General features: G+C 41.9%; 1 protein-coding gene across 5 annotated transcripts in view; it reads left to right on the forward strand.

Moving 5' to 3' along the window:
* LOC111951466 (ubiquitin carboxyl-terminal hydrolase 15) overlaps positions 1 to 26,525 on the forward strand; it is a 40,539-nt gene extending 14,014 nt beyond the window's left edge. For 2 of the 5 annotated variants that reach the window (XM_070434795.1, XM_070434807.1), the window contains 17 exons: positions 3,808 to 3,882; positions 5,283 to 5,372; positions 13,641 to 13,782; positions 14,303 to 14,476; positions 15,168 to 15,326; positions 16,267 to 16,491; positions 16,991 to 17,074; positions 18,789 to 18,883; positions 19,503 to 19,691; positions 20,804 to 20,919; positions 21,213 to 21,521; positions 21,738 to 21,808; positions 22,952 to 23,067; positions 23,308 to 23,457; positions 23,933 to 24,036; positions 24,262 to 24,350; positions 24,464 to 26,525. In XM_070434795.1, coding sequence (XP_070290896.1) covers positions 3,808 to 3,882; positions 5,283 to 5,372; positions 13,641 to 13,782; positions 14,303 to 14,476; positions 15,168 to 15,326; positions 16,267 to 16,491; positions 16,991 to 17,074; positions 18,789 to 18,883; positions 19,503 to 19,691; positions 20,804 to 20,919; positions 21,213 to 21,521; positions 21,738 to 21,808; positions 22,952 to 23,067; positions 23,308 to 23,457; positions 23,933 to 24,036; positions 24,262 to 24,350; positions 24,464 to 24,706 — 2,431 coding nt within the window. In that variant the 3' untranslated portion in view covers positions 24,707 to 26,525. The remainder of the gene's footprint in view (positions 1 to 3,807; positions 3,883 to 5,282; positions 5,373 to 13,640; positions 13,783 to 14,302; positions 14,477 to 15,167; positions 15,327 to 16,266; positions 16,492 to 16,990; positions 17,075 to 18,788; positions 18,884 to 19,502; positions 19,692 to 20,803; positions 20,920 to 21,212; positions 21,522 to 21,737; positions 21,809 to 22,951; positions 23,068 to 23,307; positions 23,458 to 23,932; positions 24,037 to 24,261; positions 24,351 to 24,463) is intronic. The other 3 variants (XM_023969584.2, XM_023969601.2, XM_070434801.1) reach the window with 3 other exon arrangements.
* The last annotated feature ends 798 nt before the right edge of the window (positions 26,526 to 27,323 follow it).

Raw genomic sequence — 27,323 nt, forward strand, 5'->3', positions numbered from 1 at the left:
TTTACAACCAAAGTCTGTTCACTTAGGCGGGGCCTCTGAGTGAGCAGAGTTTCCCTATGACAAACCGTTCTCTCATTTAAGAAGCTAAAATTACATTTAATCTTTTCACAAATAGTTTCATATTTAAACATTTAAATTGCATAACAATTCCATGTGAATCTGATAACTAGATAGTCGACTTTCCAAGATACAGTTTGTCATCCTGTCATTAGTAGTAATGTCTCAGACAACAACTGATCTGAGATCATATTCATTAAGTACCAATGCATATTTTCAACTGGTTGGATTACCGAAATATGGTTCCGTTTCCCACCTTTCGATGTTACCAGATTCTATGTTACAAAGGCTTTACAAGAGTCAACTCTATAGAGTAGAGAGAGAAAAGGGGAAAGGTATTTATGGGGGTCATAAACCTCCCCCAACAGGCCAACGTCATGACAACCTACTTTTGAAGCATATGCTGTGCTCTAACTAATATTTAACCGTGTAAAGACATTGGTTTTTTAAAAGCTAGAATGTTGATACAAAAACCTGCCATTGAAATTATAAAGTCATTTTTGCAATATTAGGTTTCTACATTGTGTAAAAGCTCTACCTATTGACGGGGTATAAACTCTTACCCTACGAGGTATGGAGCCTGATGGTTTTCTGTTCTACCTGATAATTAATTGCACCCACCTGGTGACCAGATCTAAATCGGTGTCTAATTAAAGAGGAACAATGAAAAATTGCAGTCAAACTGGCATTGAGGTTGAGTTTGAAGGACCTATTGAGATGAGTTATATCAAATTTTAAGAGCCTCAAGTTTGAGTGGGGACATGCATGAAATCAGTCATTCATTAAATGCTATGATAATTTATCTTCTAATGAAGCTATCCCTTTTCCTGTATTTTCTGTGCCCCCAAGTGTTTAGATATACTAGTAAAGTAACAAGGTTGTTAGCTAGCTAACGTGACTGAACAAGGTGTAAACAAATGTAAGTGGATTTTGAACGATCCACAACATGGTTTATGAATATTACCAAAAACAAACTTAATGAAGAAAAAATTGGGGGGAAAATCTACCAGCCAATACATTTGGCATAGCACCAAAAAACTATTATCGGCCTTGTTTTTCCAGGTTTTGGATTTCCCCTTTTATATATTTTTTCAGGTTTTCGTTCTCAAAATCACACTTAATAGAACATCTAATTTTGTTTGTTTTCTAAGTCCACAACAATGATTAAATCACATCTTTTGATGTCTGGGAAAGAAAGTAAAACATTTTGGTGTGTAGTTGCCCTTTAATTTCAGTTGTGCATGTCAAGAGACTGGTGTTTGGCGCGCGGTGTTTCTGTATGGCGATAGCAGAGTTTACGAAACAAAAGACCACCCGATTGATACAAATCATATTGATATCATCATTTTGCCAGGTATACTTTGCAGTTTAATATTTAATTTGGAAAGTTTTATGGGAAAGCCTTCATAAATGACTGTTTCGTCATCGCTAACTGGCAACACAAAGTGGTAGGCCCATGCAGTTATGTCTTGAGAAAGTTGCAAGAAATACATATCACTGATACATTCTTTAGACATGCTCCGGAACTTTGGCGACTACTAAGGCTTTCTTAAACCTCCCACTTTGGTCCGAATGTGTCAATGTGCAGTTCATATATGCATAATCTATCAGCAGAATTGCTGTCTTTGCTCAATTAGCCACGAGGTAATAATCTGTCGTTCTGACCCTGAGCAAGGCAGTTAACCCACTGTTCCTCGGGCACCAGAGACGTGGATGTCGATTAAGGCTTTCCCTTTCTTAGTTTGAAAGCAACTGTTTCTCTGGAATCTGTGCTGTGCCATTTAAATTCCCCCCCCCCCCCCCCCCATTTTCCACCACGTGGGCCAGCCCCCTAGCAATTTGAGTTCAACCAATGAGCTTCAGACCCTCGCAATATGAGTGACCACTAGCAGTTATCTTACCTGTCTCTTATACACATCTAGATGTGTATAAGAGACAGCGTTTTACCTATAATTTCTCTTCATTATTTCTCTTCAAATTAATTTTTTTACATTTTATTTTTGGGGATCTCATAGAAAAATATCTCGTAGCATATTTGACCGAAATGGTCACACTTTAGAGCCCTGAGTGCCATACCATTTGATCAGAGCCCTTTGGGGCCTGGTCAAAAGTAGTGCACTAAATATGGAATAAGGTTCCATTTTGGACACTGCCCAGGCCCCCACTTTGGCTTTTCAGTCTGCCCACGACAAAGCCAATTAAGAGGCAAAGGTATACTTGGGGATATGATTAATCTCCCTTTTCCTCTGTATTAAGAGATTGGGAAATTACTACTCTTAACTAGATGCAGTAAACCGATTTGAGATATACAGAAGTACAAGTAGATTCATTAAACAGATTGTGCAGCAGCTCTGCATTTCCAATCGATTTCACATAGAAATCCATGTTGCATGCAATATTCTGAAACGCCACTCAGCCTTGTGTTATGTCTGTTTTTACATTGTACTCTGTCTCTATCCCTCTCTACCCTTCCGACTGCTTCCCACACACTAGAGGTCTTCACGGATCCACCTGTACCCGAATACCCGAGACCCTATCCGGGACCCAAGCTAGATAATGTTACGGGTCTAGGTCGGGTCTGATAAGAGTGTCACGGGTCTCGGGCATGTGTAATTTTAACCGACTTGTCTGGAAGGGACTGTACAGATCCAAACGTGACTGCTGCAGAAGGGAGAGCAAGAGACATTTCATAATTTATGTTGCTGCACTTGAGTTTCACGAGAGTGGAGCTTGTAGCTTGTTGTTGGCCAATCATAAGTCATGAAAGTGGCAATAGACTACAGTCATAGAACCTCAGTGTGTGACACTAGATCGGATGTTTTTTTTATTTGTCCCCCCATTTTTTTAAATTTAACCTTTATTTAACTAGGCAAGTCAGTTAACTCTTATTTACAATGACTGCCAAACCCGGACGACGCTGGGATAATTGTGCACCGCCCTATGGGACTCCCAATCATGGCCGATTGTGATACAGCCTGGATTCGAACCAGGGTGTCTGTAGTGACGCCTCAAGCACTGAGATGCAGCACTAAGATTCTGAATTGAGTTATTTGTAACTGCTAGAGTGGCCGATCTCTCCCTCCTCTCACACTTTTTCAGCTCTGCTAATGAAGTAGCTTGAAAAATGACTTTACTGCTTTTCCCTCACTCGGATCGGACCGGGTCTGGATATATATATATATATATATATATATATATATATATATATTTATTTATTTATTTATTTATCCGTATCGGGTGGGAAAGGAAAGCCCCAGGTCCATTTCGTAATGGGTCCAAGACCTCTACCACACACACCAAGCCTCGCCCCCTGTCACTCAAGCAGCACAGTTCCTCCTCGCTGGTAGATTCACAATAAGTTTACATGCTGTTCTATTAGGTCAAATGCAGTCAACAGATTGTTCCAAACAAGAGCAATGTTGCTTTCCACCTTGCTTCTTGACATAAAATCATTATATTTCTATGATTCCAACAGTTCACAAAAAAAAACATTTCCCAAGTCTTTGATCTTTATCGATAGTAAAATCGCAATATTTGGTAAAATAGCTTTAAGATTGTTTTGCCGATATCATGTATCCCTACTGTAAGTAGAGGAAATTGTAAAACAGATTTGGAAATACTACAAGACGAGTGTTGCCATAGTACTACATTTATGGCACAGTAGGCCAAACTGACGAAGAAAGTTTGTTGACATAGTGGCGTTTGTATTATGTTTCCATATATTTATATGTGTATTATGTTTCTATTTCTGATATCCATGCAGGTCCTGGTAATAGAGCAGAAGAATGAGGATGGATCGTGGCCTAGAGGTTCCTCTGCACCTAAGTGAGTGTGTCTGGCTGGGTCCATGACCTTAGTTTATGGGAGTGATTAGCTGGACTTCCAATTAGGAATTACTCTCACTTGGCATGGGGATTGAAAGACATTGGTTCTTCTGAGGCTGAGCTTTCTCTATGCTAGTCTATTCTGCCAAGTTTGTTTTATACGTTCAATGTAGACATTTATGTTCAACCCAGCAGACCCTTATGATTATTTTTGCTACTATTTTCCTACAGTCTTTCGTCTTTGAATTTCAACTCCCTATCATATCTGCTTCTATCTTATTTGCTTGGCTTTAGTTGCTCACATATCTCTTATCGTTTAACTCAGGGGTTTTCAAACTTTTCTTGCCCAGGGACCCTCGCCCAGGCAAACCGGCGACATAGGTACTCCCATAATACGTTATGTCTTGTCTCATCAGGTGAATGATAATGGCAGGGAGAAGTAATCAACTTTTTAAAATGAATAGATTTGGTAAACAGTTTCATTATTTTGACCTCCCCACAGTTCATTGGAAGGGTAAGCTCTAACACAGTCTATTAGCTAGAAAGGTGTCTTGGCGGTGTAGAGAAAGTGTTGCTGTTCCAGAGCACATTTTCTGCAATTCTACACATTTTTCTATTGAGCTGTGAGAATTGAGCAGTTTTTCATCAAATTTCCAGGAATTCTACATGGTTTGGCATGGAGCTGAGAGATAATTTGGTTATTTCTAAGCATATTTCTTTCAGTTTTATGCATTTTCCAATGGCTAATGCATTGTTCTTCTGCTCAAACATAATAAAATCAATGGGCATGTGCATTGAATGCCCGGTTTTTGGAGTTTTCGATCTCCCTGACTCTAGCTTTCTTTGTTAGTTCTCAAAGTTGGTATTATTAAATCATAGTTCAATATCTTTTATGCATGATTTTTATCTGGGTTTGGTCATTTAAGTTGACACAACTGTTTTTCCATCCCTAAAATGACCACTTAGATGGCCCGCCTAAGAATTTCCTATATAGAGAAAACCCTGTGATCAGCTCCAATTACTATAATTTCCTCAATTTTAAAGGGATAGTTGGAGATTGTGGCAATGAAGCCCTTTATCTACTTCCCCAGAATTTGAGGCATAACTGTTCCTGTAGACTTCCAGTCATTGCGCTATCGCTAGTTAGCATTGGCTCGTGAAACTACCTTTAACTAACTTCATACTGGACGCAGAGACGCATTGTATCCACGATGATATTCTATTGCAGCTTGTGATATTGATAGAAATGGCAGACGCACTGCAGTACCTGGACCCTAGTTTGAAAACCCCTGGTTTAACCTATTTCCATACTTTTTGAATTAACCCTCAGCTCTCAAAATCCTCTTCTTTGAGAGCCTTTATCCTTTCTCTCTAACTCATGATATTCTTTATCTTTTGAAGGTCATCTGGTACTTCCAATCTTTCTGCTTTGCCAAAGATCTCCCCTTCATCCCTCACAAACAATCATAACAGCAGCTTCAACAGCAGGAAGTAAGGACTATTGAACATAGAGAGGGTTGTCTAATTGACTGACTGGGCTGGGGCACATAGAGCCATAGAGAGACACTACGGAATTCAGCAAACTCTGAAGATGTCGAGTTTTGAACGTCAGCGGTCTTGGCTCCAAAGGTTCATTCTAGGCAAAGAGTCCAAATTAGAATGTTATTGATTTAATGGAATGTTTGGTGCCAATATGGAGGATAGTTTGTGGACTCCGTACATCTATGGCTCTGGGTTAAGGCTTGAGGTGGTTATGCGGGGATTTGCAGTTGCCTGCATGGTTTATGGTTTTTATCTGTGTTTTCACAGCAGTGTATTCTATCATGGGACTAAAGAGCTTCTGCGTAGTAAACTGTATTTGAATCATCTCAGATTAAATCATTATCTACTGACGGAATTATGGATTCATTGATATTTCAATCTTAACTAACAAGATTTAAGAAGAGTAATTTTGTGTGGGTGCTTCCAGTGAGAATCAATAGCTAGTGTGAACCTCATGCAACCTAGAAACTCTGAGACCTTGGTTGGACACCACTGCTGTCGGTGTGGAATGTGTTGTCACTGTCCAGTAGTTGAACAATAGCCTAATAGAGTAATGTTTTATTTTCCACTGTAGTTGTGAACCATTGCATGCTGGAATGGGTGTAATATCAGTGTCACTCAACACTGTATGTTATTCTCACTGAAGGCTTGTGTGTGGATATAGGCTACGTGCAATTTTATTTTACCCAGCATCTGAGAAATACGGGCACACTACTGAGAGATGTATGTATGTAGCACACTTACAGTTCGAGCACGTAACTTTTCACCATTGCACACAAATGGTAGATTTATTTCCATATTGTGTTTTTGTTGCTGTGGACTCCATGGTGGCGATGTGGTAATAGGATCTCCCTGCAGATCCCCTTCCTGTCAACCCACTCCTCACTGTACAGCGCCAGCTTGGTCCGCTTTGGGATTGAATAATGGATAGGGTACTATTTTAATCTTGGATGTTTCAAACCAGGATTAAGTATGCAAGGATGCATCTTTGACTGTTTGATTGTGGATAGGGTGGGACAAGATGCATTTGTTCTGAGCCACTGTCCCTAGACTCCCTGTGTACAGTGACAGTCCTCTCGTTCGCATTTTCTATGCATTCTCTCTTCTTCCTCTGAGTTTATTGTGCTGCATATTCTGCAGTCCCTGTGTGACCTTCAGAATGCATTTCATCTGCACTCTCCCCCTTTCCACCTCCACCCTCTCTCGCCTGGTTGCGACACAGATGCCTACTTAATTATTCTCCTCACATCCTCCTCCAGCTATGCTCTCTACTCAGGCTACAGTAGATTCTTAAGGAGACCCAGTTATATGAATACCTAATTGCATATTAAAGAAGCTAGCTAGCTACTAGAGAAAGTACCTACCTATTTGGCAACAATGCATTCTTCAGCCTCAGCAGGAATTCTCTGCTGTCAGGCCCCCTCTGCTATTTACCCTCCCTTTTCTTGAGCTCTCTCATCCCTCTATCTTGATAGGAACATCCCCTTTCTTTCCTTTACCCATCTGTCTCTCTCCTGTACCCCTTCCTCTCTTTCACCCTACATCTTTCTCCTGTACCACTCTTTACTCCACCTCTATCTTGTCTCTCCTTTGCTCTTGTCTCCCCTCTCCCTTTACCACTCTCTCSCCCCCCCCCCCCCCCTCGCTCTCTCTCTCCATCTGTGTACCTCTACTTCCTGAAGCGGATTCTTGACCATCGTCGTAGCTTAGCTAGCTGCTGCTATAAATAGGCTATCCTGTGGTAGCAGCAAGGCAGAGTACACGTCAGGGCAGGGGCATGCTAGATGGCAGGGAAGGGGTTGACACCGTCACATAGCAGGGCTCGGCGAGCGAGAAGAGGCACTGCAAAACTTGAACACTGACGGAGGAGGAGGGAGTTTTTTTTTTGTTAGCTGTGTTTGACAGTGTTGCGCTCGGGACGGGCCTCGCTTTACTGTGCCTCTCTGCTGCGTGTCTGAACTGAACTGGGATTGAGCTCTGGGACCAAGGCCTGGGCAAGGAGTGAGCTGATCTACAACTGGACTTTGGGATCGGATTAGGGCTGGATCGAACTAAGCCCCGGACTAGGGCCGAGTTATGGAGATGGATTTTGTGAGGCCAGTGTCGGATGGTTAAAGCGTTTGAGATGAGATGCTCCTGTGCTGCTGGTGGTGCCTGAGGACAGAGCTGAGGACAGAGCTGAGGACGAACGCCTCGACAGATTTAGACAGGAGCAGGGTGGTGGAGAGAGTGCTGAGCTGTGAGCAGGCTGCTAATGCTAACACTTCTACTGCTGGGGCCGGTGGTGGTATTACTGGTGGTGCTGCTACACCACCCCTTGATCAATGGGACGCAGCGTCGCCCCACTCCCAGAGGTCTGACTGTTATTGCTGTTGCAAGGCCTTTTGCTATACCTCAAGGCTTTAGGTTTGAGGCTATATGCAAAGTGTGTTGTCTTTAAAATGTGCTGACTGTGTCCTCAGGTTTAGAGTAATTATTGGGCGCTAGGGTTGGGCGACAACAACCTTTGTCCTATCGTGATTATGTACCCATAAAACATTGATATTTTACTCTATCGCCCCCATTAGCCACACCCCCAAAAAGTAAAATAACAAATAAAAAAGCTTTTTAAACATCCACTAAAACAAAAGTTGGGCTGTGGCACGAAATCGAATGAAACTATGGATTTTGACGAAAGATGTTGAAAGCCTGGGCAGAGGCTAAGTTCAGGCAATGGCAAATCTTTGGGGAGCAGTGACTGTCTGATGATGAACGAGCTGTCTTACCGTACGTAGTGAGCTAGGTTACAGGCCAAATCAAACTACTTCCTAAGCGCTATGGCAGACTGTTAGTGAACACGCTAAATTCTGGAAAACAGTTAATTCACTGAAGCCAGGTAATTCCGCTACTTCCCTGCCTAAACTTTTTCAGTAATAATGTAGGAAACTGCTAAGATTTATGATGCTTTTAATCAGCATTTTATCTCTGCTGGTTTCCTATTTAAAGAAATGGTCATCATACTGGTTTTGGCCAGTCAGTTGACTGTTCTTCCCACATACAGCTCCAGTTGCCTCGATGGGTAATCAGTCAACCTCACGTGACTTGGGAAATGGTAGTCTCGGTTTTTCTTTTTGGCAACTCACAGAAAAAGAAGTTATTGCTGCATTATTAGATATTGACACCAAGAAGTCATTAGAGGCTGACATTTTGGACCCGTCTTTGCTTAAGTATGCAGCGCCTCTAATTGCTGGCAAAGTAGCACACACCTTTTAAATTTTTTTACTTTAGTATCAGGAAATATTCCAAGTGTGGAAAGCAGCTTTGGTGTTACCACTCCATAAGGGTGTGGATAGTAGTGATCTCGATAATTATCAACCCATTTCCAGGCTCCCATGTCTTTCTAAAATACTAGAATCATTGGKCKACAAACAGCTACATTATTTTCTATCTGTAAATGGTGTACTTAATGTTAATCAATACGGATTCAGAACTAAACATAGCACCACTACGGCTACCATGCTTGTTGTAAATTATATTGCAAATGCCTTAAAGAATTGTGCTGCCATGTCTGTTGAATAAGCTGTCCTCGATAGGGTTGGGAACTGATGCTTGCCAATGGTTTCATAATTATCTCAATGACAAGGTATATGGGATCAAATCTGAGTTTCTTGACTTGCAAAGATATTTTTTTTTACAGTCTACTGTATATAAATAAATAAAAATATATTAGTAATTATTTAGATGCCCATGATAGTGTTGATCAGCTTTAATATTGCAGACTGAGTTCTATCAATGTAATTGTTTGCCTAATTTCCAATCCCCCATATTTTATTTCAATATATTTTCCTTATGTTTCCCTAAGCCTACCACCCCTCCCCTAATTGGAGTAAACTAATGGACAACAAAACTTAGACTTCTACTTCACATACATACATACATACATACATACATACATACATACATACATACATACATACATACATACATACATACACACAGTTAATTCAGAAAGTAATCGGAGCCCTTGATTTTCCCCACATTTTGTTATTCTAAAATGTATATAATTTTTTTTTTTTATCGCTTCAATCTTCACACAATACCCCATAATGACAATGCGAAAACAGGTTTTTAGAAATGTTGACAAATGTATAAAAAAATAAACAGATACCTTTATGTAAATAAGTACTCAGATTCTTTGCTAAGAGACTTAATTGAGCTCGGGTGCATCCTGTTTCCATTGATCATCGTTGAGATGTTTTTACAACTTGATTGGAGTCCAACCCTGGTAAATTCAATTGATTGGACATGATTTGGAAAGGCGCACACCTGTCTATATAATGTCCCACAGTTGACAGTGCATGTCAGGGCAAAAACCAAGCCATGAGGTCGAAGGAATTGTCCGCAGAGCTCCGAGACAGGATTGTGTCGAGTTACAGATCTGGGGAAGGGTACCAAAAAACACAGTGGCTTCCGTCATTCTTAAATGGAAGAGGTTTGGAACCACCAGAACTCTTCCTAGAGCTGGCTGCCCGGCCAAATTGAGCAATCGGGATCGAGGGAAAGATCCAGGCTGTATCACAACCAGCTGTGATTGGGAGTGCCATAGGGCGGCTCACAATTGACCCAGCGTCGTCCGGGTTTGGCCGGTGAGGAAGGGGTACACCGGCCAAACCCGTAAGTAAGAATTTGTTCTTAGCTGACTTGTCTAATTAAATAAAGGTTAAATTTATAAAAGTAACGGCGCAAAGTACAGAGATCCTGTACAGCTAAGACAACGCGGGAGTGGCTTTGGGACAAGTCTCTGAATGTCCTTGAGTGGCCCAGCCAGAACCTGGACTTGAAACAAAATATTTGTGTAGCTACGCTCCCCATCCAACCTGAAAGAGCTTGAGAGGATCTGCAGAGAAGAATGGGAGAAACTCCCCAAATACAGGTCTGCCAAGCTTGTAGCGTCATACCCATTAAGACTCGAGGCTGTAATTGCTGCTACAATAAAGTACTGAGTAAAGGGTCTGAATACTTATGTAAATGTGATATTTCAGTTTTTTCCTGTTTTGATACATTCGCAAACATGTTTTTTTGGTGTGGACTTTGTCATTATGGGGTGTTGTGTGTAGATTGATGATGGGGGGGGGAAACTATTTTAATCCATTTTAGAATAAGGCTGTAACGTAACAATGTGGAGAAAGTCAAGGCCTGAATACTTACCAAATGCACTGAATACTTTTTACGGCCACTGTACATTTTACTTCAGTTATCCCTCTTTTCCTTATAGTCCCACCCTTCAGCTACCCTCAACCTCTCAATCTATCTCTTACCCATCCAGTTTTGATTTCTACTTGCCATATATTTTTCAACTGTGCTGCTACCACCTGGTTACTCTACCATGCACCTTAGACGTTGCTGTCCTATGTGCTGTACATAGGCGTGGAACACTGGTCACTTAATAATGTTTACATACTGTTTTACCCACTTAATATGTACACTACATGACCAAAAGTTTGTGGACACCTTGTTGAACGTCTCATTACAAAATCATGGCCATTTAAAATGGGGTTGGTTCCCCCTCTGCTGCTATAACAGCCTCCACTCTTCTGGGAATGCTTTCCACTAGATGTTGGAACATTGCTGTAGGGACTTGTCGGGCACTGTTTGGTGATTATGAAGAAGGTGCTACATTGAAAGGCACTGAGCTCTTCAGTAAGGCCATTCTACTGCCAGTGTTTGTCTATGGAGATTGCATGGCTGTCTGCTCAATTGTATACACCTGTCAGCAACGGGTGTGGCTGAAATAGCCATTTGAAGGGTTGTCCACATACTTTTTTGTTTATAGTGTATGTACTTTATTCTAGTTGATCCCTATACTCTTTAACTATTGCTGTACATATACTATTCAGATATACTACATTTTCTATCCATATAATGTCTGAACATCCCATGTATGTACGAGCACACAGCCATGCAATCTCCATAGAGAAACACTGGCAGTAGAATGGCCTTACTGAAGAGCTCCGTGACTTTCAATGTGGCACCGTCATGGATGATGCCACCTTTCCAACAAGTCAGTTTGTCAAATGTCTAACCTGCAAGAGCTCCCCCGGTCAACTGTAAGTGCTGACATTGTGAAGTGGAAACGTCTAGGAGCAAAAGCGTCTCAGCTGCTCAGAACGGGACCACCGAGTGCTGAAGCATGTAAAAATCGTCTGTCCTCGGCTGCAACACTCACTGCCGAGTTCTAAACTGCCTCTGGAAGCAATGTCAGCACAAGAACTGTTCGTCGGGCGCTTCATGAATTGGATTTCCGTGGCCGAGCAGCCGCGCACACAAGCCTAAGATCACCATGCGCAATGCCAAGCGTTGGCTGGAGTGGTGTAAAGCTCTCCTCCATTGGACTCTGGAGCAGTGGAAACGCGTTCTCTGGAGTGATGAATCAGGCTAAACTATCTGGCAGTCCAACGGACGAATCTGGGTGTGGCGGAACCATGAAAAACAGCCCCAGACAATTATTCCTCTGCCCCAATGGGGAGCATACAATGATGTACTAGATGCTTATGTGCTTCCAACTTTGTGGCAACAGTTTGGGGATGGCCCTTTCCTGTTTGAGCATGACAATGCTCCGTGCACAAAGCGAGGTCCATACAGAAATGGTTTGTTGAGATCGGTATGGAAGAACTTGGTCTGCACAGAGCCCTGTCCTCAATCCCACCTAATACCTTTGGGATTAATTGGAACGCCTACTTCGAGCCAGGCCTAATCGCCAGACATCACTGCCCAACCTCACTAATGCTCTGTGGGCTGAATGGAAGCAAGTCCCCGCAGCAATGTTTCAGCATCTAGTGGAAAGCCTTCCCAGAAGAGTGGAGGCTGTTATAGCAGCAAAGGGGGGACCAASTCCAGATTAATGCCCAAGATTTTGGAATTCGAGTTTTGACGAGCAGGTGTCCCCACACACACACACCACAAGACTAAAAGTATCTCACACACTGAACAAAAATTTAAACGCAACATGTAAAGTGTTTGTCCCATATTTCGTGAGCTGAAATAATGTCCCTGAAATCTTTCATACGTACATAAATCTTATTTCTCTTTAAATTTTGTGCACAAATTGTCTACATCCCTGTTTATTGAGCATTTCTCCTTTGCCAAGATAATCCATCCACGTGACCGGTGTGGCATATCAAGAAMCTGATTAAATTGCATGATCATTACACAGGTGCACCTTGTGCTGGGTACATTAAAATGCCACTTTAAAATACGCAGWTGTCTCAACACAATGCCACATGTCTGAAGTTTTGAGGGAGTGTGCATTTGGCATGCTAACTGCAGGAATGTCCACCAGAACTGTTGCCAGAGAATTGAGTGTTCATTTCTATACCATAAGCCACCTCCAACGTCGTTTTAGAGAATTTGGCATAACATCCAACCGGCCTCACAACAGCAGACCATGTTTAACGAAGCCAGCCCAGGACCTCCACATCCAGCTTCTTCACCTGCAGGATCATCTGAGGAGGGGTGGGGGATTTCTTGGGTGTATTTCTGTCTGTAATAAAGACCTTTTTGTGGGGAAGAATTGGCTGGGCCTGGCTCCCCAGTTGGCAGCCCTGCCCAGTCGTGAAATCCATAGATTACGGCATAATTAATGTTGCATTAATTTTTWTTTTTGTCATTGCTTTTATTTTCATCTCACATTACAAAGTCGTCACCATCTGTTGGCTGTCAATAATTGTCGATAGACAATGCTATGGTAATATCACCCGACCCTATTGGCAGCTGTGCTATATACTGTAGGTGTTTAACATTTTTTATGATGGTTTCAGCTTTTTATTGTACAATTGTGTTTTCTTACTGTGTACCTTTCTCCCCACACTGAATGAGAAGTGAGAAAGACCTTATGGGAAGATATTGAGTGGGGGGGGGGGGTTGAATAGAAATGTTTAAGGTTTGTGTGTGGGGGGATTGAATAGAAATGTTTAAGGTTTGTGTGTGGGCACTAGCCTTTGTATATTGTATTTATTAAGGATCCCCATTACTATTCCTGGGGTCCAAACAAGATTAAGGCAATTACTTAACAAAAATAAATTAAACGGTACGTCATACAAACAGCACATTATTACACCACTATAAGTACTTTATGCCTGCATTTGTTTGGTAACATCCAGTCATTTTACCCAGCCATATGAAATAGGCTAAGTCCATGTTCTCTATTTATTCCTGACTGATGTTATGTATCCTCTTCAGTGTGAAAAACTCCAGCTACAGCCTTCCGTCCTACCACCCTTATAACAGCTATGAGTGCTCCGAGGGCAGGCAGAGTGAGCGGGCTGGCCTGTGTGGTCTTTCCAACCTGGGAAACACCTGCTTCATGAACTCTGCACTGCAGGTACCATACCCTCAACTTGCCCAATAATGTTTGTAGCATGTTTTGTGCTGCTATCATGTTGTGTTGTCATGTGGTGTTGCTACCATGGTGTGTTGCCATMCTTTGTTGTTGTCTTAGGTCTCTCTTTATGTAGTGTTGTGGTGTCTCTCTTGTCTCGATCTGTATTTGGTCCCTTTTTTTTTTTTCGCAGCCCCTGCCCCTGCAGGAGGTCTTTTACCTTTTGGTAGGCCAACATTGTAAATAATAATTCGTTTTTTACTGACTTGACTGGTTAAGTAACGGTTAAATAAAAATATACGTTAAACTGTTAACTCTGAACTCTGGTGTGTATGCATTGGTTTTAATTGTATCATGGCAGGAACAGCTGCGGGTATTGATTGACCTTTGGCATTGTATTATACTGTTGGTTTAGGTGATTCTTTTGACTGTTGGATTTTCTCATWATGCCCTGTCTCTTGCATATTTTACTGCTTCTTTTCCCAACTTTAATCGTTTTTATATATTTTATATTTTTCTGCAGTGCTTAAGTAATGTACCTCCTCTCACCGAGTATTTCCTGAAAGACAAGTACAACGATGAGTTGAATGAGGACAACCCTCTGGGAATGAAAGGGGAGATCGCCAAGGCCTACGCTGAGATCACAAAGCAGTCGTGGTCTGGGAAGTACAGCTACGTCACACCACGGCCTTTCAAGGTAATTTACGGTACCAGGGTTGGTGTCAAGTCCATTTCCATTCCAGGCAATTCCGAAGGTACACTGAAATTCCAATTATCTTCAATGCTTTTTAATTGGGAAAATCTGTCWTTGGAATTTGGTTTARATTCTGAATTGACTGGAATTTAAATAGAATTGACTCCAACCCTGTACTGTACCCATACCAACTTATGAAATTCACATGGTCTGAAAGTTGTGCCCTCACTTCTGCCTTGATTCTAGATTGAAATACAGCTATGATGTGCCCAATCCCAAATTGACCCTTAGACCCACAAGCCACAACAACCGAGTCTCTTGAGCAGTGATGTAGTGGTAGAAAGAATGGGTGGGTAAACTCTGATTTCCATTCGTGGTGAATAAAGTAATGCTCCCTGTACTTTCAATATGGTTTTCCTCAATATGGTTTTCTGCAATAGGTGGGTAAACGGTGTTTACGTGCGTTTACCCTCGATTACACCACTGCTCTAGAGTAGATCAGAAAGGATCACACATAAGAAATATGGCAATATTCCTACTTTGCTAACTGACAGGCTACAGGTTGGTGGAATCTGTGCTATTTTGCTTGCTTCCACCAATTCAATCTACACAAGTTCCCTAGGGTGTCAATTTGGAATTTCCTATAGATCTGTTGCTGAACCTGTTGTGTGTGTCTATTCTCCCCTCCCTCCAGACCCAGGTGGGTCGCTTCGCCCCCCAGTTCTCAGGCTACCAGCAGCAGGACTCTCACGAGCTGCTGGCCTTCCTGTTGGATGGTCTACACGAGGACCTGAACCGTATCAGGAAGAAACCCTACATCCTGCTCAAAGATGCCGAGGGCAGGCCTGACAAGGTCTGTTAKTGCTAGCTTGCTGTCTCTCTTTATTTTATTAGTTTAGTTTCATTCGCTTTACTATTTGTCAGGGACCATGCACAACAAATACATTGCACCATAGCTACAGTACACAGCTGGGCAAATTGTTCTCTGTGGTCCCAGGTAGTCTTGCTATCTCTGGCACTCAACACTCAATCAGTTGTTGTTGTGCGTTGATTATTAATTTGGAAATCTTTATCTTTAAAGCCACAATCTTGAGTTTGGTGTTTCAGCTCAATGAGGCATTTATATTCAAGAATCAATGGGTATATCATTAATTGAAATGACCAATTGAATGGCAGGAAATATGCCAGATCTTGCGCAAACTCTATAACCTCATTATCGACTCTGTAGCCAATGTGTTTCTGGAGGAGAACCAGTGGGAACAAACAGTGTTCATACCTCCAGTCACTCCACTGTGTCATTTTAGTCTGTTGAAATGGTGTCTCATAGCCTTGAGACATGGCTGTAACAACCATTAGTATAGTGTATAGTCTGTCTCGGCTATGTTTCTGGCATTGCTTTTCTTCCCTTCTGTAAAACTGTAGGCTTGTTTCTAGAGTATAAACAATTAATAAAAACAGTGTACCACTCCATAGTATTCTCTTGGTTTATGTCAAAATGGTTTCTCAGCAATATCCCTCCCCTCTGTGTGACTACTGTATGTGTTTCCCTAGGAGGTTTGGGAATAGTTGTACCACCATACAATCCATGGGTCCCTTCACCTCGTATCTAAATAGTTTGAGTCTTTCCCTTCCCCTCTGTGTAACTGTATGTAGTGGCTGAGGAGAAAAGCAAAACCAGTAGTGGGAATAAACGGTATCATAGTACTATACCTCCTCCAGACACTCCATTGTTGCTATCTCACCCTTTGTCAAAAATGGTTCCTCACTATCTTCCCTCCCCTGTGTGTCTGTAGGTGGTGGCCGAGGAGGCGTGGGAGAACCACGTCAAGAGGAACAACTCCATCATCGTGGACATCTTCCACGGCCTCTTCAAGTCCACCCTGGTGTGCCCTGTCTGCGCCAAGGTCTCCGTCACCTTTGACCCCTTCTGCTACCTGACGCTGCCGCTGCCCATGAAAAAGGAACGCACTCTGGAGGTCTACCTGGTCAGGCTGGACCCCCTGGCCAAACCCACACAGGTAACTACAGTATCTGGGTTGTATTCATTAGTGCACACTGTAGCAAAAGCTTTTACAACTGAAAACAAAAACACATGTTTCTTATTGGATAGCACCTCCCTGTTTTGGCCTGTTTGCTTCTGTTCTGTACCTAGTGAATATGACTAAGGTCAGTCTGGACCCCCTAGCCAAACCCACACAGGTACTGAGCTGGTAAGCCTACCTAGAAATTAGTCATCCTTCACATATTGTGGTCACCCACAATATTCTCTGCTTTTTAAGGGATATCCTCTGAAGTGGATTTGAGTATTTGTAATCAGCTTATGCTCTGAATAGGGCCAGATGGAATCTGGAGGGAGGTCCTTTTTATCAATACCTTTTGAAGGCTTGGTGTATATTTAATGAATCTGCAGCTATTCATTCTTCATGGGGTTTTGGTAAATTCTGCTCCTGCGGATTAAGTTATGAGTTAATCTTAGGACCCCGGCTTAATGGTCGTTTGTCTTTCTCTGTGTTTCAGTATAAACTGACTGTGCCCAAGGTGGGCTACATATCAGACCTCTGTACATCGCTCTCCACTCTATCTGGTGTCCCTGCTGAGAAGGTAAGATACACACACACACACACGTCTGTTCTGCTCTTAACTAAATCAGTTCTCCCTCAAAAAAAAAATGTTAACCTCAAGGAGTTTTATGCCTGGTTAAATAGAGGCTAAATTAAAATGTACGCTCTGGAATGGTGTACAGTGCATTCGGAAAGTATTCAGACCCCTTCACTTTTTCCAGATTTTGTTACATTACAGCCTTATTCTAAAATTGATCAAATTGTGTTTTTCCTCATCAATCTACACACAATACCCCATAATGACAAAGTGAAAACAGTTATTTTTTTACATTTCAGCAAATTTATTACAAATAAAAAAGATACCTTATTTACATAAGAATTCATACCCTTTGCTATGAGACTCGAAATTGAACTGATTCCTTTTATCATCCTTAAGATGTTTCTACAACTTGATTGGAGTCCACCTGTGGTAAATTCAATTGATTGGACATGATTTGGAAAGGCACACCCCTTTCTATATAAGGTCCCACAGTTGACAGTGCATGTCAGAGCAAAAATCAAGCCATGAGGTCGAATGAATTGTCCGTAGAACTCCGAAACAGGATTGTGTCGGCACAGATCTGGGGGATGGTACCAAAACATTTCTGCAGCATTGAAGGTCCCCAAGAACACAGTGGCCTCCATCATTCTTAAATGGAAGAAGTTTGGAACCACCAAGAGTCTTCCTAGAGCTGGCCGCCCGGCCAAACTGAGCAATCGGGGAGAAGGGCCTTGGTCAGGGAAGTGACCAAAAACCTGATGGTCACTCTGGCAGAGTTCCACTGTGGAGATGGGAGAACCTTCCAGAAGGACAACCATATCTGTAGCACGCCACCAATCAGGCCTTTATGGTAGAGTGGACAGATGGGACCCAATCCTCAGTAAAAGGTACATGACAGCCCGCTTGGAGTTTGCCAAAAGGCACCTAAAGGGCTTTCGGACCATGAGAAACAAGATTCTCTGGTCTGATGAAACCAAGATTGAACTCTTTGGCCTGAATGCCAAGCGTCACGTCTGGAGATAACCTGGCACCATCCCTATGGTGAAGCATGGTGGTGGCAGCATCATGCTGTGGGGATGTTTTTCAGCTGCAGGGACTGGGATACTAGTCAGGAATGAGGCTAAGATGAATGGAGCAATGTACAGAGAGATCCTTGATGAAAACCTGCTCCAGAGCGCTCAGGACCTCAGACTGGGGGCGAAGGTTCACCTTCCAACAGGACAACAACCTAAGCACACAGCCAAGACAACACAGGAGTGGCTTCGGGACAAGTCTCTGAATGTCCTTGAGTGGCCCAGCCAGAGACCGGACTTGAACCCGATCAAACATCTCTGGAGAGACCTGAAAGTAGCTGTGCAGCGACGCTCCCCATCCAACCTGACAGAGCTTGAGATGATCTGCAGAGAAGAATGGGAGAAACTCCCCAAAAACTCCCCAAAAACAGGTGTGCCAAGCTTGTAGCATCATACCCAAGAACTGCTGCCAAAGGTGCTTCAACAAAGTACTGAGTAAAGGGTCTGAAAACTTAAGTAAATGTAATATTTCATTTTTTTATTTATACATTTGCAAAAAATATATTGTGTGTAAAAAGCAATTTAATCAATTTTAGAATAAGGCTGTAACGTAACAAAATGTGGGCAAAGTCAAGGGGTCTAAATACTTTCCGAATGCACTATGTGTACTTAAGATGTTTTTATTTTCTTTCCAAATTCAGATGATTGTAACAGATATCTACAACCACCGGTTCCATCGTATCTTTGCCACCAATGAGAACCTCAGCAGCATCATGGAGAGGGACGACATCTATGTGTGAGTGTCAGATACAGACTTTCTGATGAAGGCAGTTGGATGAAGCACTGTCTACTCTCCCTCCAGTGTTAGATCTGAGAAATCTGGGTCATATTCATTAGGCACCAAACAGAACGGCATGGACTGAAACCGGAAGGGACTACCTGAACCTGTCCAATAGGAAACACTGTTTTCCCTTGCAAAACGTTTTGCTACGGTATGCCCGAATGAATACGACCCTTAACTTACCGAAGATGCAAACATCTGCAACACATTCACCCTACCCTATAGTTCTGTAGTTTTGAGGTGCCAGTGCATTTGTTCTTAGTAACTAACTTAACGTAGCATGCATCTGAGCGGGGTTTCTTTCCTTCTTGTCCAGACGAGAAAGAAAAAAATCTGCACAGGTTCTCTTGTGCACTGTTCAACCAATCCAGTAAATATGGAGGAGGAGTTAAGATGGAGTGTTGCCTTGTTAACATTCAAAAGCGGTAGTCACGTCACAGGCTCTTTCCATTTCCCATGAAAACCGGATGCATCTGGTTGTTTCCAAGCCCGCAGAGGGTGGTTCTTAACTGACTTGCCATAGTAAATAAAAGTTTAATTAATGGGGGGAAAAATAACTCTCCTTGTTGTACAGCTTTGAGGTGGCAGTGAACCGGCTGGAGGACACAGACCATGTGGTGATCCCAGTCCACCTTAGAGAAAAGTACAAGCAGTCAGGGTACAACCACACCTCCACTCCTCTGTTTGGCCAGCCCTTCCTCATCACGGTCTCCAGAACACTCAGCGAGGACAAGCTCTACAACATACTGCTGCTACACCTCTGGTGGGTCACACGCACACACACATGCTCTACAACAGTATTCAGACCCTTTACTCAGTACTTTGTTGAAACACCTTTAGTTGCGAGTACAGACTCGAGTCTTCTTGGGTATAACGGTACAAGCTTGGCACACCTGTATTTGGGGAGTTTCTCCGATTCTTCTCTACCAATCCTCTCAAACTCTGTCAGTTTGGACAGGGAGCGTCGCTACACGGCTATTTTCAGGTCTCTCCAGAGATGTTCAATCAGGTTCAAGTCCGGTCTCTGGCTGGGCCACTCAAGGACATTCAGAGTCTTGTCCCGAAACCACTACTGTGTTGTCTTGGCTGTGTGCTTAGAGTCCTGTTGGAAGGTGATCCCTTCGCCCCAGTCTGAGGTACTGAGTGCTCTGGAACAGGCTTTCAGCAAGGATCTCTTTGTACTTTGCTCTTTTCATCATCTTTCCCTCGATCCTGACGCTCCCCGTCCAAACTGACAGAACTTGAGAGGATCTGCAGAGAAGAATGGGAGAAACTCCCCAAATACAGGTGTAATCACTGCCAAAGGTGCTAAAACAAAGTTCTGAGTAAAGGGTCTGAATACTGATGTAAATGTGATATTTAAGTTTTTGCTTTGTCATTTTGGGGTATTTTGTGTAGATTGAGGGAAAAAATACAATTTAATCCAAAAATCACATACATGCACTACAACAAGCTTTACAACATGCTACTGCTACGCCTCTGGTGGGTAGGTAACCATCTCAGAAACTGCCGTTAACTAACCTTGCGCTCTTGTTAATTACTTAGCCTAATTGTGACTGATGTTAAAAGGGCTATATGAATACATTTGATTGCTCTTTTCATTGTTTCTAAGGAACCTTTTTAGTTTCTAGTGGAAACAAGGCTTTGACACAATGTCCCGATTAAAAAAAAAAAAAAAAATGTTTTCTCATTAAATGTTTTCTACTCCGGGAGCACTGATGAACTGAGTAATAACAGCACTGAGGGTGGATGTTTCTTTCTTCGGGGGGAGCATATAAATGATGTTGAGCAGTTAGATGTTGTTGGACTATGTCTGTATGTTTTGAATGGGAACTGATTATATTAGTATTGTGTGTTTTGTGTTGTATGGTGCAGTCGGTTTGTGCGTTCTGTCGTTGAGGAGGAGGACACTGAGGAGACAACCCCCTCTTCTAAACAACATATTGTCAATGGCAATACTACCAATGGGGTCCTGGAGGAGGGCTCTCCCAGTACGTAACACACACACACACACGCTCAAACAGACACACTTACACATGCACTCACCTGGGACTTTTCCCTGAAGAATGTGTTTGTTTCATATGATTGTGTTTTGTGTTTCCCTTTGATGTATTTTGTAATTGATGTGTAAATAGATATGTATAGTGTAATTGTTTTATTGACGTGTTCATGCAGGGCTCGCCTGCGAAAGAGACTATAGCATTAAATAAAGGTTAAATAAAAAATGTAACCCCTGTCGATAAAGCTATTCCAAAATCTGATCGGCTGATCCACTCCATTCCAGGCGAGATGGAGACTGATGAGCAGGATGGAGACGACGAATCCAGTCAGGACCAGGAGCTGCCCTCTGAGAATGACAACAGCCAATCAGAGGACTCTGTGGGTGGTGGGGACAACGAGCTGGAGAACGGGGTTGGTCCAGGGGGAGAGAACTCGGGGACCAAAGGTCACCAGAACCAAACGTCTATGACAATGGGGGAGAAGAAGAGATTGTTTACATTCCAGTTTAACAACATGGGCAAGACTGACTTCAGCTTAATCAAGGAGGAACCGCGGCAGATCCGGTTCGACGAGGGACACCTCAGACTCAGTGGTAAGATGGGCATTTTACATATGGTACGCAGATGAAGTTGAAACCCTCCAATAAAGATAAAAACATGGTAACATTCTAGTAACAACATTATACTTATTGTAAGCACTAAGCAGTGCCTCTACTAGTTCTTAATGCACAATCCACATTTCTCGTTCTGTTATATTCTCACCTTTTACAATGAGTCTTTAAGGGTATATTGCTCTCTCTCTGTAACAGACCAGTCCTATCTCTCTTTGGACTGGGAACCAGAGGTCAAGAAAAAACACTTTGATGAGGGTATCACAGAGGTAAGGCTTTCTACTCTCCTCTAACACTAGAAACCATTTTACTTACACTACCCTCTGTATTTATTTGGACAAAGAAGGTAAAATGTGAAAATATGGCCCTATACTCCAGCATTTTTTTATTTTAGATAAAATGTTTCATATAAGGGGTGACAGTACAGAATGTCACCTTTTTATTTGAGTGTATATTCGTACATATGTTTTACCATTTAGAAATGAAGTCACTATGTATCTAGTCCCCCCATTGGAATACTTTTTTTTTCATAAGTATTTGGACAAATTAACTTATAGTGTATTTAAGTAGTCAGAAGTTTAGTATTTGGTCCCATATTCTTAGACTACATCAAGCTTGTGACTCTACAGACTTGTTGGATGTATTTGCAGTTTGTTTTGGTTGTGTTTTGGATAATGTTTTGCCCAGTAGGAGCTCAATGGTGAATAATGTATTGTCAATTTGGAGTCACTTTTATTGTAAATAAGAATACATGTTTCTGAACACTTCTACATTTTTTATTTTATTTAACCTTTATTTAACTAGGCAAGTCAGTTAAGAGCAAATTCTTATTTACAATGACGGCCTGCGGGGATGGGGGCTGTATTTTTATTTTTAAAAGACATGAATGTGAATGGAACCATGATTATGGATGATCATGAATAATGATACGTGAGAGCCACAAAGATCATTATCCCCCAAAAATGGTAACCACCCCTGTTATTGGTAATGGTGAGAGGTTAGCATTTTTTTTMGGGGGGGGGGGTATGATTTTTGTTCCTCTAACTTTCTCACTCATCATTATGACATGTGACATTGATTACTGCCGCCTGATATGAAACATTTGATCTAAAATCAAAAATGCTGGAGTATAGAGCCAAATTTACAAATGTTTGCGTCGCTGTCTAAATAAATACAGAGGAGTGTACAGTATATCAATTCATGTCAGACTGTGTCTGTCCTTATGCATTCAAACTGAAACAGTGTTTCCCAACCTTGTGTGCTAGTTTGTAGATCAAATAGTTAGAATGGCTGGAGGTATTTGAGGAGAGGCTTGGGGAACACTGTTGTAGAATGAATGTCTCTCTTTAAGCCTTGGATGGTAATAATATTGTACTAAATAAGTAATAACAAATCTCACTGTCTGTGAACAGGACTTTGAGAAGCATGAGAGCATGGAGTATAAGCCTCAGAAGAAAGCCTTCTTCAAACTGAAAGACTGCATCGAGCTGTTCACCACCAAAGAGAAGCTCGGAGCTGAGGACCCATGGTGAGACTTAACTTCATATTGTCAAGGCTAATAAAGAAAATAATGAACATTTAAAAGAATAGTTCTCTCAAAAATAGAATTAACATGTTTTAACATGATATTAATCTCCATTAACCCAGAACTAAAATCTTCTGTAATTTGGGCTGATGCGTAATTTATCCTGGCTGTCTCAGGTACTAAGAAAGTATATGCTTTTTAAAATTGTCATATAAAATATAATAATTAATTAATCTATCCCAGGTACTGTCCAAACTGCAAGGAGCACCAGCAGGCCACTAAGAAGCTGGACCTGTGGTCTCTGCCTCCAGTCCTGGTGGTCCATCTGAAACGCTTCTCCTACAGCAGATATATGAGGGACAAGCTGGATTCACTAGTCGATTTCCCACTCAGGTACGGTTTTGACCAGACGGACATACTTTTCTGTCAAAGTAAGCTATATTGTCAAAGTTTATGAACAAGTATAATTGTGTAAATTAAAAGCATTCAGCTGTTTTCCTATGGCTTAAAGGGATACTTCTGGATTTTGGTCTACTTCCCCAGCGTCCGATGAACTTGTGGATGAAATTTGTATGTCTCTACGAGCAGTTTGAAGGAAGTTGCTAACCTGCATGCCTATACACTTCGTCATTGTGCTGACGCTAGTTAGCATTGGCTCACAAAACTACCTCTAACTTCCTTCATACAGGACACAGACATAAAAATGGTATCATCTGACTCTGGGGAGCTAGTTAAAGGGCCTCATTGCCAAAATCCCGAAGTATCCCTTTAAGTTGTAAATCACTTATACAAATGTTAAATATCTCTTGAAAATAAAACAAGGAATTCTCCCCCTCATGAATGGTTCTTTGTGTGATTCTTTCTCCAGTGACATGGAAATGTCAGAGTTCCTGATCGACCCTAATGCTGGTCCCTGTCGCTACGATCTCATTGCGGTCTCCAACCACTACGGAGGCATGGGAGGAGGACACTGTAAGTCTGATTTTAAGTATTTTTATTTGACAATTTAGTCATAAACACTAGAAGCGTAATGTGAATTTGAACGTAATGTGTATTCAAAATTGTAAATTCATACATTGCTAGCCATAATCTTATCCGAGTTGATTCAAACAAGGAAGTTGAATCAACAGTCTTAATTCCATGCTTGCTTTTAGCAGACAAATACTCATATTCTCATTTTATCTTTGGGACACTTAGATACTGCTTATGCGAAGAACAAGGATGATAACAAGTGGTACAACTTTGACGACAGCAGTGTCTCTCCAGCCAACGAAGATCAGATTGTGGTGAGTTCCAAAGTCTTCTAACATCTTGTCAGATACACAGCACTGCCCAGTGTGAATTGAATGTGCACTTCATATATATATATATATGTGTGTGTGTGTGTGTGTGTGTTCAGTCCAAAGCAGCGTACGTGCTGTTCTACCAGCGCCAGGACACAGTGAAGGGAACAGGCTACTTTAATCTGGACCGAGAGGAGGAAGAAGAAGAGGAGGAGAGAGAGGAGGATGGAGAGGAGGTGGAGGAGAACACAGAAGGGAAGGAGGAGAGGAAGAGCGTCGCCTCATCCCAGGGGGCCTCTGCTTCAGTTCAGAGCGACGAAGAGGATGTCAACGACAATGTCACCATGAAATCCAAATGAGCTGGTGAAACGGAGACAGAGCGAGAGACAATAATATCCATCCTAAGCCATATCGACAGACACAGAGCAGTGTGCCAGGCCTGAGGCTGATCTCTGACACCATCCAGGCCTACAATGAGTGGGCTACCAGGGGAAACTAACCACTGAGAAGTTTGTCAGTGCTGGAACACCGAAGCAACATTACTAAAGAAATCAGGGCCTATAGTTGTTCGGGTCGCAGTGATTCTCCTCCATGTCCATTCGACATGAATCATCCACTCTGGAGGAAAAAGATGTCAAGCTCTGTTCTGATTCTGAACAATGACATCATACTGAAATCGAATGGATCCATTAGAAGTGTTAGGAAGGCCAGAGTTCAGTTCATCATAGTATCAAACACAGAATGTCACAGTGCAGTGGTGTCACTGCTTTGGCGCTTCGAACCGATACTCCCTCTCTCCCACCCACCTGCTTTAATTTTGTGATGTTTTTATGTTTCTGAGAGAGCAATGCATTGGCATACCATTTTACCATTATTTTTAAGCTAGGCCTTGTAAATAGTTTTTTTTTGAATGAACACTGAATTATTATTATTATTAAGTTTTCATGATGCGCTGAAGCCTTTTGGGGGATTCGTCCTTACACTTTTATTTTGTTGCACAATCACCTCCACTCCCATTTTTTTTTTTTTATAATGAATTGTATATTAGTGCCACGTACTGCAATTGTTTTACAAATTACTCTGAGCCAAGGTCTTCTCAGTTAAAACGCTTTGAATGCTGCCTTTAAACACTGTGGTCAACAGAACACGCATCCACACATAGTGACTGCTCTGTGTAGATTAGGAGTGCTGATCTAGGATCATTTTCACCTTTAGGATCATAATGAATAAGGTTATATGGACAGGGGAGACCTGATCCTATATCAGCCCTCCTACTCTGCGTATGTGAAGAGGAGGAAGAAGAGCAAAATACATTTCATAATGTAAAACAGCCAAACTAGTCATGTGGTGAACTTGCATTTTAGACACACAACTAATGTACACAATATGAGCCTTGTGATTAAGTTTTGTTATTTTTTTCTTCTGCTGGTCACTACAGTAAGTATCCTGTAAGCCGCATGACAAGGTCAAGGTCCAGAAACAACCCTTAAACCCCGAGACACTTTTGTAGATCTGAAATGATCAGATAGGGATGAGAAATGGGGTGAAAAATTCACCTCACCTGTCACATGACAAGGTGGAACTACTACCATATTGCTCACATCCAATTCTTTCAGATCTTCATAAGTGATTAGGAGACGTGTTTGCTTAGGAGGTAGGGGCTTTTCTGGAACGGACCCACCTCTCTTAGGCGTTATGTTGCGTTACTAGCTTTACACGGCTTATTGAGCCTCTCCTCCACTACCTGCTCCTTCTAGAGGCTTTTTGAGATTATGAATATTGGTGATACATTAGATTTCTGTCTCTTGGTTGGATCACCTCAGCCTTAACTCTTAATCTCAGATTGTAGCCTTTAGCACATTATCACGTCACGTTGTCTGTGCATGGCCCCGAAACACAAACATACACAAGCTGAAACACACACGCACCTACACTTAAACAGGACACAGATACGAGCTGACACTCATTCCTACACTCACAGGAACACTTATGTACACACCCTATCTTTGCTGTCCCCAACAGAAACATCCATGAATAGCGACCGCTGCTACCGGAAATCAACCAATTTAAAAAATGTAAAAAAGTCAAACATGAGAGCCGGAATGTATGCTGAATGACTGACTTGAACTGGTCCAGGTTGTTTTTTTGCCTCTTGTCTTGCTTTGGTTAAATGTGAGGGGGGGGGGGGGGGGATAGTAGGGGGTTCATTACCTTTGATAGAAATACCTGGGTACTGCTGTATGTGTCCTCTCTTCCAAGGGAAAATAATGCTTCATTGTGGTTGGTGTGTGGAGTAAGGTCTTTCTCTCTAGAGAGTGGGAGGGATGGGTGGATGGTTGAATTACTGATCAGCCTGAGTGGGTGAGATGTGGTGATTACATATAGGATATATAGTACTGTACATAAGAGTTCACTCTGTGAGTGCACATTTGATAACATGTATTTATTTATATGTAAGCATTTAAAAAATAATAAAAAATATATTTAAAGACCGTGGCAAGATCGAGGATGTAATGGGGATTTGGGTTTATAGACCACAAATTCAGGGTTTTGTCCGAAATGGCGCCCTATACCACATAGAGCTCTCGTCAAAAGTAGTGCCCTATATAGGGAATAGGGTGCCATTTGGGGGAGGCACAGAATTCTTACCAGTGCTTTTCTCTTCTGGGGGATTGGATCTTTTTGAAAGGATGTTCTATTGTTCTGACTTTTTTTGTAAAGGTGAATATATTCAGGCATCCTTTGCATGACATGGGGGTTTCCAGGTTTGGCTGCGCTTGAGTTCACTTGGGTTTACATTTGAAATGTGCATGTGTATTTACACACAAACTTCAATAAAGTTGTGTAAAGCCTAGAACTCTGTTTTTTCTGTAAACTATTCGGAATTACCAACCTTAAGGTTGTGTAGGCTAGCTATATATTTAACTTCATTGATAATGACTCGGATTGGGTATTCGTGCCCTCTGGAGGTAAATG

This window comes from Salvelinus sp. IW2-2015, linkage group LG3 (genome assembly GCF_002910315.2).
Source record: "Salvelinus sp. IW2-2015 linkage group LG3, ASM291031v2, whole genome shotgun sequence".
Lineage (NCBI taxonomy): Eukaryota > Metazoa > Chordata > Actinopteri > Salmoniformes > Salmonidae > Salvelinus > Salvelinus sp. IW2-2015.